Below are 13375 nucleotides of genomic sequence, written 5' to 3'. Positions count from 1 at the left end.
GCATGGAAAGCAGAATTACCCAAGCAGAAGAAAGAATCTCAGAGCTTGAGGACCAAAATATAGAAATAACCCAAACTCTTAAAAACACAGAAAACTAGCTCAAAAAGACAGAACAAAACCTTCAAGAGATAAGCGATTACTTTAAGAGACTGAAGCTAAGAGTAATTGGCCTTCCTGAAGCAGAAGGAGAGACAGAGACCACACTGGAACAGACTTTCCATGAGATCATTCAAGAAAACTTTCCTTATCTAATCAGTGATGCAAAAATTCAAACACAAGAGATTTGGAGAACCCCTGCAAGACAACAAATGAGAAGACCAACTCCTAGACACAAAATAACTCACCTAAACAAAGTAGGCATAAAAGAAAACATTCTAAAGGCAGCAAGAGAAAAAGGCAAGATCACCTACCATGGAAGACCAATTAGAATAGCAGCAGATTTATCTACAGAAACTCTGCAGGCTAGGAGAGCTTGGAGCCCTATCTTCAAAGTCCTAAAAGATAAACAATTTCAACCAAGAATAACCTACCCAGCCAAGTTAAGCTTCATCAGCGAGGGAGATTTAAAATCTTTGCTAGATATCCAATCCCTAAGAACTTACACTGCAACCAAACCACCTCTAATGAAACACTTAAGAAAGTACTAAACACAGAAGAAAAGGAAAAAAGTACAATGTTCTTCACAAGAGTACAGGAAAAAGAATAAAATACACACGAACCAACCCCAAAACCCAAAGAAAGACAAAAACCAAGTGGAAGAACAACAACTCAATAAGAACTCTATGATAGGGACAAACTCTCACATTTCAATAATTAGCCTAAATGTGAATGGACTAAATGTACCACTGAAAAGACATAGAATGGCAAAAGGGATAAAATATCATCAGGCAACAATATACTGCCTTCAAGAGACCCATCTTACTAGAAAGGACATGCACAGACTCAAAGTAAGAGGATGGAAAACAAATTTTCAGGCTAATGGGAAAAACCCAAATAAACACAATCAGAAACACAAAAGATGAAGTCACATCTGATTCTGAAGAAATACAAAAGACCATTAGAGACTACTATGTACACTTGTATGGGAACAAACTTGAAAACCTCAAGGAAATGGAGGACTTTCTGTCATTACACAACCTGCCTAGGTTGAAACAAGAAGAAATTGAGACCCTAAATAGACCAATAACAACAAAGGAAATTGACTATGTAATAAGAAAACTACCTACAAATAAAAAAAAAAAAAGCCCTGGACCAGATGGCTTTCCAGCAGAATTCTACAAGATATTTAAGGAGGAGCTGATTCCAATCTCACTGAAGGTATTTCAGGTGACTGAGAAAGATGGAACTCTCCCCAAATCATTTTACGAAGCTAACATCACATTGATACCCAAGCCAGGTAAAGACCCAACAAAGAAAGAGAACTACAGGCCAATATCTTTGATGAACATAGATGCTAAAATTCTCAACAAGATCCTAGCAAACCAGATTCAACAACACATCTCAAAAATCATCTATCATGACCAAGTAGGCTTCATCCCTGGGATGCAAGGCTGGTTCAACACTCGTAAAACCATAAATGTAATTAAATACATCAACAAATGTCAAAACGAAAACCACATGATTATATCATTAGATGCAGAAAAAGCTTTTGATAAAATCCAGCACCACTTCTTGATAAAAACATCTAGGCATACAGGGAACATACCTCAAAATAGTAAAAGCCATCTACGAGAAACCCACAGCGAGCATACTCCTAAATGGACAAAAATTAGAACCATTTCCCCTGAAAACTGGAACAAGACAAGGATGCCCACTCTTACCCCTCCTGTTCAATATAGTATTGGAAGTCCTGGCTCGAGCAATCAGAGAAGAGAAGGCAATCTGGGGTATCCAAATAGGAAAAGAGGAAGTCAAGCTATCTCTCTTTGCAGAAACCTTGTACCTTGAAAACCCAAGAGAATCTGTCAAAAACCTCCTTATACTGATAAAGGACTTTGGCAAAGTCTCAGGATATAAAATAAATATACAAAAGACAATCGTATTTCTTTACACCAATAATAAACAAACAGAAACCCAAATAAAAAGCACAATTCCATTCACAATAGCCACAAAAAAATGAAATACCTTGGCATCTTCCTAACCAGAGACGTGAAAGACCTTTACAGTGAAAACTACAAAACTCTGCTTAAAGAAATCAAAGATGACACAAACAAGTGGAAAAATATCCCATGTTCATGGATTGGAAGAATCAACAGTGTGAAGATGTCCATCTTACCTAAAGCAATCTACAGATTCAATGTAATACCCCTCAAATTATCAGCAACATTCTTCTCAGACCTAGAAAAAATAACACAGGAATTCATATGGAAACACAAACGACCATAATAGCCAGAACAATCCTCAGCAAAACAAAACAAAACAAAAACAAAGCAGGCAGTATCACATTAACAGACTTCAAACTTTACTATAAAGCTACAATCATCAAACAGCTTGGTACTGGTATAGGAACAGGCATATAGACCAATGGAATAGAAATGAGATCCCAGAAGCGAAACCTCAATTTCTCAACCAACTCATCTTCGACAAAGCCTCCATCACCTACCACTGGGGCGAGGAGAACCTATTTAGTTAATGGTGCTGGGAAAATTGGCTGACCACATGCAGAAGATTGAAACAGGACTCCTATCTATCCCCCATACACAAAAATTAACTCTAAATGGATCAGAGACCTAAATGTAAAACCTCAAACCATAAGAACCTTAGAAAATGAAGGACATACCCTCATGGAAATTGGAACTGCCATCCAATTCCTGAACGAAACCCGAAACCCACAGGCCATAAGAGATAAGATAGACAAGTGGGACCTCATTAAACCGACAAGCTTCTGTAAAACCAAAGAAACCATCAAGAGAGCAGGGAGACAGCCTACAGACTGGGAAAAAGTATTTGCCAACTCTAGGTCTGACAAAGGCTTAACATCTTGGATCTACATGGAACTCAAACATGCTGAAAAGAAAAAAACAAACAACCCCATTATAAAATGGGCAAAAGATATGAACAGACACTTCACAAAGGAAGACATCTGCGCAGCCAACAGACACATGAAGAGATGTTCAACCTCACTAATCATCAGGGAGATGCAAATCAAAACCACAATGAGATACCACCTAACTTCAGTCAGAATGGCAATTATCAATAACTCAAAAAATAACAACTGCTGGAGAGGGTGTGGCAAAAAGGGAACACTTCTACACTGTTGGTGGGAGTGTAAACTAATGCAACCTCTGTGGAAAGCAGTGTGGCGATTCCTAAAAGCTCTAAATATCAACCTCCCATATGATCCTGCAATCCCCCTGCTGGGAATATACCCCGAATAACTCAAATCACTCTATCAAAAAGATACCTGCACATGTATATTTATTGCAGCATTGTTCACAATCGCAAGAACCTGGAACCAACCATACTGTCCACCAAAAGAGGACTGGATTAAAAAAATGTGGTACATATACACGATGGAATACTATGTAGCCATAAAAAAGAACAAAATCATAAATTTCGCAGCAATCTGGGTGGAACTAGAGTCTGTAATACTGAGTGACCTCTCACAGAAACAAAGATCCAAGTATCACATGTTCTCATTCATATAGTGGACCTTGATCATCCAATGTATTACCATAAGAAAATGACTGACAGTTGGGGGAAACTATGGGAGAGGAGGGGAAGGGAGATGGGATTAATGGTAGTAAACATCTGTCTGGGGACGGGGAGACACCTCTTATCAACAAGGGTGCCTGAATGAGGCATGTTTGTATACCTAACCCTTAACTGTACCCCACAATATCATAATAAAAAATATTGATTAAAAAGAAAAAAAAAGTTCACTTGTATTTCGTCCTGTACTTCTCACACAGCTTTGTGAACTAAGGACTATAATCCTCCTGTTTCACAGCTAGATAGCTGAGGCAAAGAGAAGTTAAACACTTTGGGCAAGACCACAGAGCTAGTAAATGGTAGAACCAAAATTTGAACCTAGACTGTGTCTAGCTCCTGGGTGGGCACTTTCAACCATCTCACTTTAGTAATGGCAGTAGAGCATATGATGGCATTGTCCTTCCCCTCCAAGCTCCCCAGGAAGTCTTAGCATTGTCATAGACTATTCAGCAAGAATATAAACATAGAGATACTAAAAAACCCCCACAAAAAACAAAAGTGGAAAGAGTGCCAAGCAAACAAAACTGGATATAACTACAAGGTATATGACAAACTTCACAAACTGAGCCCAGGTAGACCCAGGGGCCTAAGTCAGGCTTACATGACTGACCAGAAAACACAGAGGCCCTTTTCTCTTTGTCCTCATTTGGATTTGTCTCTCTCTCTCTCTCTCTCTCGCTCTCTCTCTTTCTCTCTGCCTCTCTTTCTCTTTCTCTTGCACATAACCTCTTAGAGCATCCACCTGAATAAAGGTCTAGAGTAACATATTACCTCTAGGTTTTTTAGGTCTTACTTGACTTCAGATAATGTTCCTCCTGTGATCACATCTTTTAACTCTTTTCCCAGAACCTCCATCCTGTTGCCCATCACAGAAGCCAAGTCTTTTCCCCAAAGGCTAAATGTACTGGACAACAAGAGCATGATATATTTTTTCCCCTCTATTATATGGATTAATTTCACTTCAGCCCTTTATGTCCAGAAATCATCATCAGCTTCTTTTTCTACAAAGCCTAAATAGAAAAAATAAGATGAGATTGGAGGAAGAGGGCATAGCAACAGCATTTTTCAGCAGCTCCACACAGTTAAGATGATGGAACAGCGTCTCTGACTGCCTAAGAGAGATATGCGTTTCCCAACTTCTTCAGCATTGGAGGGTAGAGCATCGGTTGTGTGACTTTTATGGTCACATGTAGAACAAGGAGAAGGAAAAAAAAAAATCCTAGCTGGAAGCCTTGAGTGGCAACAGCTCTAGGAAATATTGCCAGACCAGCACCAACAGGTACGGAAAGAGAAAACTGGGGGCCTGCCAGGGTATCAGCAAGAGGCTCTGCCCTTTACCACTCCCAGCTCATCTCTGCACAGAAAAGGCCAATCTTGAATCTCTCCTAGTATTCACCTTGCTAAAGATTCTACTACTGGCCAAACAAGCCATTGTGTTGATTTGAGATGGGTGTAATGAGCTAATGGGGCTGGGGTGGGACAAGGGCCTACCAATTTTCCCATTGTATTCTAGATTGGAACTCAGAGCATGTACCCCATAAAAAATTATGGCTTAGTATAGTACGTGATGATTAAGTTCCACAATACTATACCATCTTCTCATGTACATCTTACATAAAATGTTTAGACTTGGAAACCAGGTTATTATGGGTAGGTGTTTATAACATTGATTTACAATCATGTATAGGTTGTCAAAAGTCTAAACTGATTTTTGTAAACAATTCCATGTATTCTCTTTATTTTGTAGTATACTTCTTCCATAGTTACAATGGGTATTTGATATTTTTTTAGTCAAAATTTTTAGTGCCCTGGAGGAAAACTTCTTGTGAGATTATCCAAATAGAAAAGTACTAAAACAACCATATTATGACAGTTAATCTCAAATTAAAATATGTAAAATTATATAGCAATTGAGCTCGTGTTTGGTTTTTGACATCAGAGAGCTGAGGTCCTCTCTGTGTCTGTGTGGTCTTAAGAAATTACCCTCTCAGCCCCGGTTTTCTCATTAGTAAAACTAAAATATTAGTCCCTACTTTGTAGGGTTTTTGTGAAGACTAAGTGAAACCATATATGGTATCATGCTTGATCTTATAAAGTTGTAACATGATAAATAACTGATAAGTAAATAAACAATAGCACTCTAGTACATTGTGGAATGCTTCAGTAAATTGTTTTAAGGATTATGTTAATGATTATTAGTTGATAAAATGGGCAGAACTATAACAATTCAGGAACTTTGGGGAAATGCAAAGTATTTTCATTCTTCTGAAGAGTTTCTATGGATATAAACATTTCCGGAGAATTGTTTTTTATTGCTGATGTCATAATTTGGATGAGACAATGCTAGACTTTGAAAAGAGAAATGACAACTTATAGGCACTTAAAAATGAATTGAGTTAGCACAATTTCTATCTTATTTTGTTGCTAGTGTTTTCAATACTTAAGAATGGTTAATTTTTAACGACTGAAGAAGATTTGGCAGTGGTGTGGGATTCCATCAATCACACATCTATAATAACTACTGTATTGTATTTCAGGACAGAGTGTCTCACTTGAGAAACGTGTGGTTGCTGATGATGATTCAAAGTAATTTTACAAGTGGCATGCTGGAAGTCATTATTATAGACATATGAAGTCACCTAATGAAGATTATTTTAAAGTCATAATCTAAATGTTAATGCAGTAGTTTTTTCTGCAGGGCTAGAAAAGGTTGTTTATTTTATTTTTTCCCACTCCCAAGACAATTTTTTATGAACAAAATTATTGATGAATTTATTCTTTCAATCATTCCATTGTTAATTTGGGTTATTGTTTGGAAATAGATATAATACTTTAAAATTTAAATTTCTTAGTTTTATATGATTTACTTTTTTATTTTTTTTTTACATTTTTCTAATTAAAATGTGGTACTGATACAAGAATGAGCAAAATGATTATTATAATATAGTTGGGAATATAGAAACAGATCCACATCTGTACAAGAGCTTTAATATGTGAAAATTGGTCAATTTTTGAAAACAATAACATTGTACCCTATAGCAAGACAAATTCCTAGTGAAAGAAATAAATAAATGTAAGAAAAAAAACCCCTGAAATATAAATAGAAAAAACTTCTCTAAATTAGGGATGGAGATATTTCTAGGTATAATGTCAAAAAGAAAATCATAAAGGAAAAGATTTATAAGTTTACTTAAAATATTTAAACTTCAATGCAATAAACACACAAAATACAAAAAGCAAACAACAAATCTTAAAAAAGCATATAACAAAATTATATTAGAAAATAATTAATATCCTTATATGTATTTTTTAAAGTCTTAAACTCAATAAGAAAAAGACAAATACTTCCAGTAGAATATGGGCAAAAACCACAAAAGCAAAGCCTTAAAATTCTATAATTATACAAAATGTTCACTCTCATGAATAATAAGATGAATACACATTTTATAAAATAAAGTTACATTTAAGGCAATTAATGATATCTCAAATAGTTTTCATGGTTTTCTGGAATGAATGCTGCTACACATTATGGTGGCTTAAATTGGCACACTTTTTGTGGCATGCATTTTGGCAATGTATATCATAATGCCCAAAATATTCATAGCTCTGCCTTTTAATAAGAAAATGATCAGGGACCTATGCAAAGATTTTAGACAAGTATGATCATAAAATTATTTACACAAAAAATTCAAAACAACCCAAATGTCCAATGAAATTAATAGTTTTAAAAATTATGATACATTTCTACTGGGTATCTACTGTGTGTAAAAAACCAGTGTCAGGTGCTCAAATCAGTCATAGACTCATGCTATATCATGCTACCATTAAAAGTAATGTCATTTAAGAATGTTTCCATACTATGGGGAAATGTACACAAGAGAATATATGAGCAAAAGGAAAGACCCCAAACTGTATATATAGCAAGACTCAAAAGATTTAAAGGAAGTGTATAAAACGGTAACTGTGGGGAATCTCAGGATGACGAAAATAAGATTTTAACTTTATTCTATTTTGTTGTATTTTAATAATCTAAGTAAAAATAATACTTAGAAATATTTAAAAATTTAATCTTTATTAAAGAAAATATCAATGTGAATGTGATATGTAATGTCAAAGTAAAAAAGCATATATTTGCATCTATTTAAGTTAAATAATAATTGTAATAAAATTGTGCTAATCTATTCGATAGACTTTTTCATTAAACAAATAGATGTTGAGTGCCTCTGCTATTGTCAGTTACTGTTTTAGATCCTGCACTGACAAGAGAGAAAATAACTTGCCTTGAGTTTCCAAGTGGGGGATGTGGCAATGGGAAAAGGGAGAGTTTACATTCTTTTTGTGAAGAGATGATAGCAATGCGTGTGTGTGTGTGTGTGTGTGTGTGTGTGTGTGTGTGTGTGTGAGACAGACAGAGAGAGAGTGAGAGAGAGAGAGAGAGGAGAGAGAGAGAGGTGGGGTTGAGGATGCTGTTGTTTCTGTGCAGTGTGTGAATATGCAGTAGGAAACCCAACCCTTCACTTTGATGTTGCTGTGAAGAGAGGCATGCTCTACCAACTAACTACTCAGGCAGGAGACAGAGACTGGACACACTACCACATTTTCTCACATGGCATATAGCATAACTGATCTCCTGATTTTAAGGACCAGCGTACCAGTGAAGATCTATGTGCTAAAATTTTGGGCAAGATTTTACACTGCTGAAGGAACAGAACTCTGGGGCTTGGACTGCTAATCTTATTTTCAGAAACCAGAAACAGAGCATGATTTTTTAATATTTATTTTATTTTAAAGATATGGGGTACAATTCAGGATTAGGTATACAAGTGGTCATCATACAGGTACAGTTTGGGCTTACCTTTAGAGCTTAATTTTTAATAATGGAATTTAAAATTATCCGATGCCTGAGGTCATTTTACATAGGCTGCAAGACTTATTCATCTATTTATTTATTGGTTCCTAAATATCAATTAGTATCCTTAATGGCAGGATGCTAGGAAAGGAAGAGGGCGAGTGTGGTCTTTAATGGAGTTTGTTTATATCTTATCTCTTTAAACAAAGTTATAGTGATCTTAGAGTAAATATAAACATTTTTTGAAGTAGAAAACAGCAAGTATTAGGAGTTTCATTGTATTAGAAGTACACACAAAGTGCCCACAAGTGAACTCTTGGAACAGTTCTTATAACAGCCAGGCAGTAGATAAACCAGAAATTTCTGGAAATAGTATAATAATAACTGCTGGGTACTAACTTAAAGAAACCACACTTGGCCAGTTCCCTAAGACACAGTACCCCAGAACACAGAAGTTAGAGCTCTGCAACCAGTTAAGATGGACAGAATTGTTGCTGAGCTGTTTCAAAGAGAGCCATATCTGTGTGACACACTCTTCCGGAAGGTTATAGGGGAGTTTTCCAGCCACTTACATTCACTGATGATTTCCAGGGAGGGTAGGAAGTACTCGTCACAGACAATAGACACAGCCATAAACATGTAAAGGATAATTAGGAAGTAGATTATGATGCCTCCGTCTCTGCGCTCCTGTTTCGTGAAAAAACCTTCGGGAAACTCCGATGATGGAGAAATAACACATTGGGTGTTATTTTCTGGTAAGGAAAAGGAGGTGAAAGTTGGAAGAATTTGAAGTCACACATTCCAAGCCCACAAAGAGAACTTTCTTAAGAAAATAGTAAGTGTGGGATATCTGGTTAGAATTTTAGGAACCCAGTGAAAATGTATAAACACTACTGAATATGGTGTTACAGAGCTCTAAAGAAATTGGTTTTTGGGACCTGAAAGAGATGCTTTAATGAAACATGCTGATGATGGTGAAGAATTAAAAAGAGAAAATCATGAAATCACTCCTCCTTGTCTGCTTTCTTTCTAAATGGGAATTCTGAATCCCTCTCCCTCCCAAGGTAGAAACTATATCGCTGATGAATAAAGACTTTTAATATCTGTACATTTCATTTTCTCATTTCAGAGCCTAAAGTGTCCGTAGGTCTGCAAAGAATCACCCTCTGTTGCAATTTCTAAGATAAAAGATTTTTTTTCCCATGGTGAAGTCTCCAGCAATAAAAACTTAAAAACAATTTAAAAAATTACCTTGGAGTATCTTTAAGAACTTATTTGAGGAATCAAAAGGGTTTGATATTTTTCCAAATGCTACAATTCAGAGCAAATACAGAACAAATAAGGGAAAGTGAGTCAAGTGAGACTTGCCTTCTTTGTCCCATCATCTGTATGTAGTAGCAGCAGCTGCAGTCCCTGCAGCAGAAGTAACTGTCCCCAGTGTCCACCTACCTGTGGCCCTTGGGAGACGTTGGGACAGGGAAGAGCCTGGGAGAGGCAGGTATGCAGTGGCCCAGAGAATGCCGAGCAGCAGGGCCCTTCTTGCCCAAGTCTGGCCCCCTTTTGTCTGCATTTCTGCTGTGCTCTTACTGCAGTGTGCTGCTTCGGGAAGGGAGAAAAGGAGGATTAAGCTGAATCATGTGAGAAGTCTCCTTCCTGCCCAGTGCCCTGCCTAGGGCACATCTCAGCAAGGCCAGCACAGGAGACAGAGTGAAGCCAACCAAGCATCTCTGATCAGGAGACCCAAACCCCAAGAAGGCTGGGAGGAGATAAAGAGCAGATAGCCCTTGTCTTTACAGCTGTTCTGATGGGCCTCAGGGTCTGAGGGCAGATCCTGGCAGTGTACACTTTAGGAAAATGCATGAAATTTAACATCTTCATACTGGCTCTGCTTTCGACTGTCTCTCCATCTATAAAGACCTCACTTTGCAACTGCTTCCACCTCTCTCTCTCTCTCTGACCCTTGCTCCTAGTAGTTGTTGGGGCTGGTGTATGTACATTCTTTGGCTCCCTTGGCACCATTTGATATTTCTGTTTTGGCCTCTCTTCTTCATCTTCAGTTAGCACCAAAGCCAGGAAGGCCAGTTAGGAAGTGACTGCAATAATCTAGCCGAGAAATGATGGTGGCTTGAACCAAGGCAAAAGCCATGGCAGTGAAGAAAAGTGGACAGCTTCAAGAACTGTTAAAGGGACAAAGTGGATGCTATTTGATCATTTATTTGACTGTGCTTTCTACCAGAGGGAGTTATCTAAAATACAAATTTGACAAGCCAGGGAGTGTTCAAATATAGACTACTATCTTCCCTACTCTAGCATTCACGAGGCTTGCCAAGATGTTAAGAACTTGTTGTAGTGTGGTAACCTGTGGCTAACAGCACAGGTTCTGGAGACAGATCACAGGGTTTGAGTACTAGCTAACTTACTAGCTGTGTGATCTTGCACAAATTTTTTAACCTCCCTGTGACACCCTTCAATTATCTATAAAAGGGATCACTTCTATTTGGGTTGTGGTGAGCACTGCAGAGCACTGCATAAATGAGCACATGTAATTTGCTTAGAACAAGCTCTGACACGTGGTCAATGTTTTTCTTTCTTTTCTTTCTTCTTTTCCTATTGTTATTTATTACTCTTGATTGAAATAGAAACTTTTGTGGTTATAATATAGTTTTGCAATTTTCATGTTTCCTCTGATTTGCTGAAAAAGTATAAAAATTGTTGTGCTTGCTAAACTTTAGATTTAGAAACTAGCTTTATCTCGTGGTAAGTAAGTTGCTACCCCGGTGTTTGTGATCTTCAGGTTGGTAAAATGCTCAAACGCACTTTTGTTTTGTTGGGAATTGCTACCCATTATGAAGTTCTCTGAAACTGTCCTTTCTAGGAACTAGATATTCAGATGTGTGGTGTGGTTGTGAGGCTGGGATGATGAGTCACCAAAGCACTGCCCAGTAACAGAGCAGCTTCTCAACAAGCAGAGTCCCAGGATGCTGAGCCCCACAGGAAGGGGCTGCCTGGACCACTGTACAAAATAAACGTATAGTTCAATCTATTATTATTATTATTATTATATGAACACCCTTGTAAACACCTTAAGTCCAGAAGTAGAACTTTGCCAGGCCACCCAGGAAGCCCCTTTGTGTGCCTCAGTCTCAACTTCTCCTGACTTCTATGTAATCACTTCCTTGTGTGTGTGTGTGTGTGTGCGCACACGCATGTGTGTGTGTTTAATATTCTATCACCTATGTACCTGGGCTCATCCCTAGGATGCTATAGCATATTTTTGCTTTCAAAAATCACCTTTTAATTTTCCTTAGTCTCTAGGTCTCTCTTCCTTTCTCCTCTTTTTCTTATTTCTCGTCTGTTGAAAAAGCCCAGGCTATTTGATCTATAGAGTTTTCCACAGTCTTGATTTTGATGATTGTGTCCTCATGGTTTAGTTCAATATGTTCTTCTGTTTTCTATATTTTTGTAAGCTGGCAGTTGGATGTGGAAGCCTGATCAGATGCAGTTCTATCCCCGTGGCAAGGCTATAGGTGGTGGTGTGTTCATTCATAAGAGGCACACAGTGTCTACTCGTTTCTCTTTTGTAAAGTGAGCAGCCATTCATGTGCATTTCCCAGATCCATTAATTTTTTGGGGACTGCAAAAGAGTGGCATTCTAATTCTATAATTTATTCTTCATTTATTAGTTGGAATATTACAAAGAGATGATTTCTGTCATCTACTCATGTACACAGTATTACACAGTTTACAATTATTTATCTTTATTTAACAGTTTTCAAGACAATTGGTTTCCTATTTTCCTCCCCAAACAACTATTAGATTAAAATTATTATGAATTAATATATTTAAATAATTTGATGGGTTTCAGTCCATTGTAATTAACAGAATTATCCTTCTTGAAGCTCAAATTGTCTCATTTTTAGCTAGAGGGAGCCTCTTTAAAGTGATTTCTGAATGTCTCTGACATGATCTTAATCATTTTTGATAGTTTCCTCTCTACCTGGTATAAAAAGATGTTTCAGGCTCAACTTACACATGAAATTACCCATTTCTCCAAAATCTTTCTTTAATTTTTTTAATGGAAAGTATTTAATGAACACAATCTAAGAATTTGGTTTGCTACAGATGCTTCCTCCTGCAACTGGGTTGGTCATTGATTCTAAGTTTCTCTGTCTCTCTCTCACACACATATGACACACACAACACATATTCCTACCTCTTAAAAAAATACCTCATGAGTTCATACTGATACTTCTCATTCATTCAAATTTAGAACCACAGATTTTAATTTTAATTAAAACTTTTTCTGTACTAACTCTGTATCCCCTTTCTTTCTAATCAAGGGTTTTGGTTCTCAAGAACATAGGAGATGGGGGAGCTAGAATGTCCTATATTTTACAAATTATAATTTTACTGGTCTCATGTTACCTATATGCCAGTTTCAAATAGCAATGTTGAAATATTATTGTTACTACTACTACCAATATAATTACCGAGAATAGTTAAACCACTGTTTTCATATGCTCTTTCATTCTCCCTCTATTCTTTTTTTCTCCCTTTATTCTATTTAAGAGCTATAGTCTCTGTACATTGCCTGAGTGTATAATCATTAAATGTACTCTTTCTCCCTTTTAACTCTCATTTAGTCTTGCTTCTGCAAATAACTACATGTTTAATATTTGCCACTAGTCCTTAGGCTATTGCTTCTCTAGATATTTTGATGTCTGATACTTTTCTAGTAGATTCCATGGAAGGACTCATGGGAATGATATTCCTTGAATTCTTTCATGCTGGTAACAATTTGTCAATAATCTTTAT

General features: G+C 36.9%; 1 protein-coding gene across 2 annotated transcripts in view; it reads right to left on the bottom strand.

Moving 5' to 3' along the window:
• Window positions 1-10202, bottom strand: part of SLC24A5 (solute carrier family 24 member 5) — a 28566-nt gene extending 18364 nt beyond the window's left edge. The window contains exons 1-2 of one of the 2 annotated variants that reach the window (XM_008062181.2): window positions 10010-10202; window positions 9133-9312 (exon numbers count right to left, since the gene is read on the bottom strand). In XM_008062181.2, the coding sequence (XP_008060372.1) occupies window positions 9133-9312; window positions 10010-10130 (301 nt within the window). In that variant the 5' untranslated portion in view covers window positions 10131-10202. The remainder of the gene's footprint in view (window positions 1-9132; window positions 9313-10009) is intronic. The other variant, XM_021714529.1, reaches the window with a different exon arrangement.
• Window positions 10203-13375: the final 3173 nt, after the last annotated feature.

The sequence above is a fragment of the Carlito syrichta genome, unplaced genomic scaffold, assembly GCF_000164805.1.
Source record: "Carlito syrichta isolate Samal-C Ts95f unplaced genomic scaffold, Tarsius_syrichta-2.0.1 Scaffold305660, whole genome shotgun sequence".
In the NCBI taxonomy this organism is placed as follows: domain Eukaryota; kingdom Metazoa; phylum Chordata; class Mammalia; order Primates; family Tarsiidae; genus Carlito; species Carlito syrichta.
The sequence above is the reverse complement of the archived record's forward strand: the minus strand, read 5'-3'. Positions and strand labels throughout refer to the sequence as shown.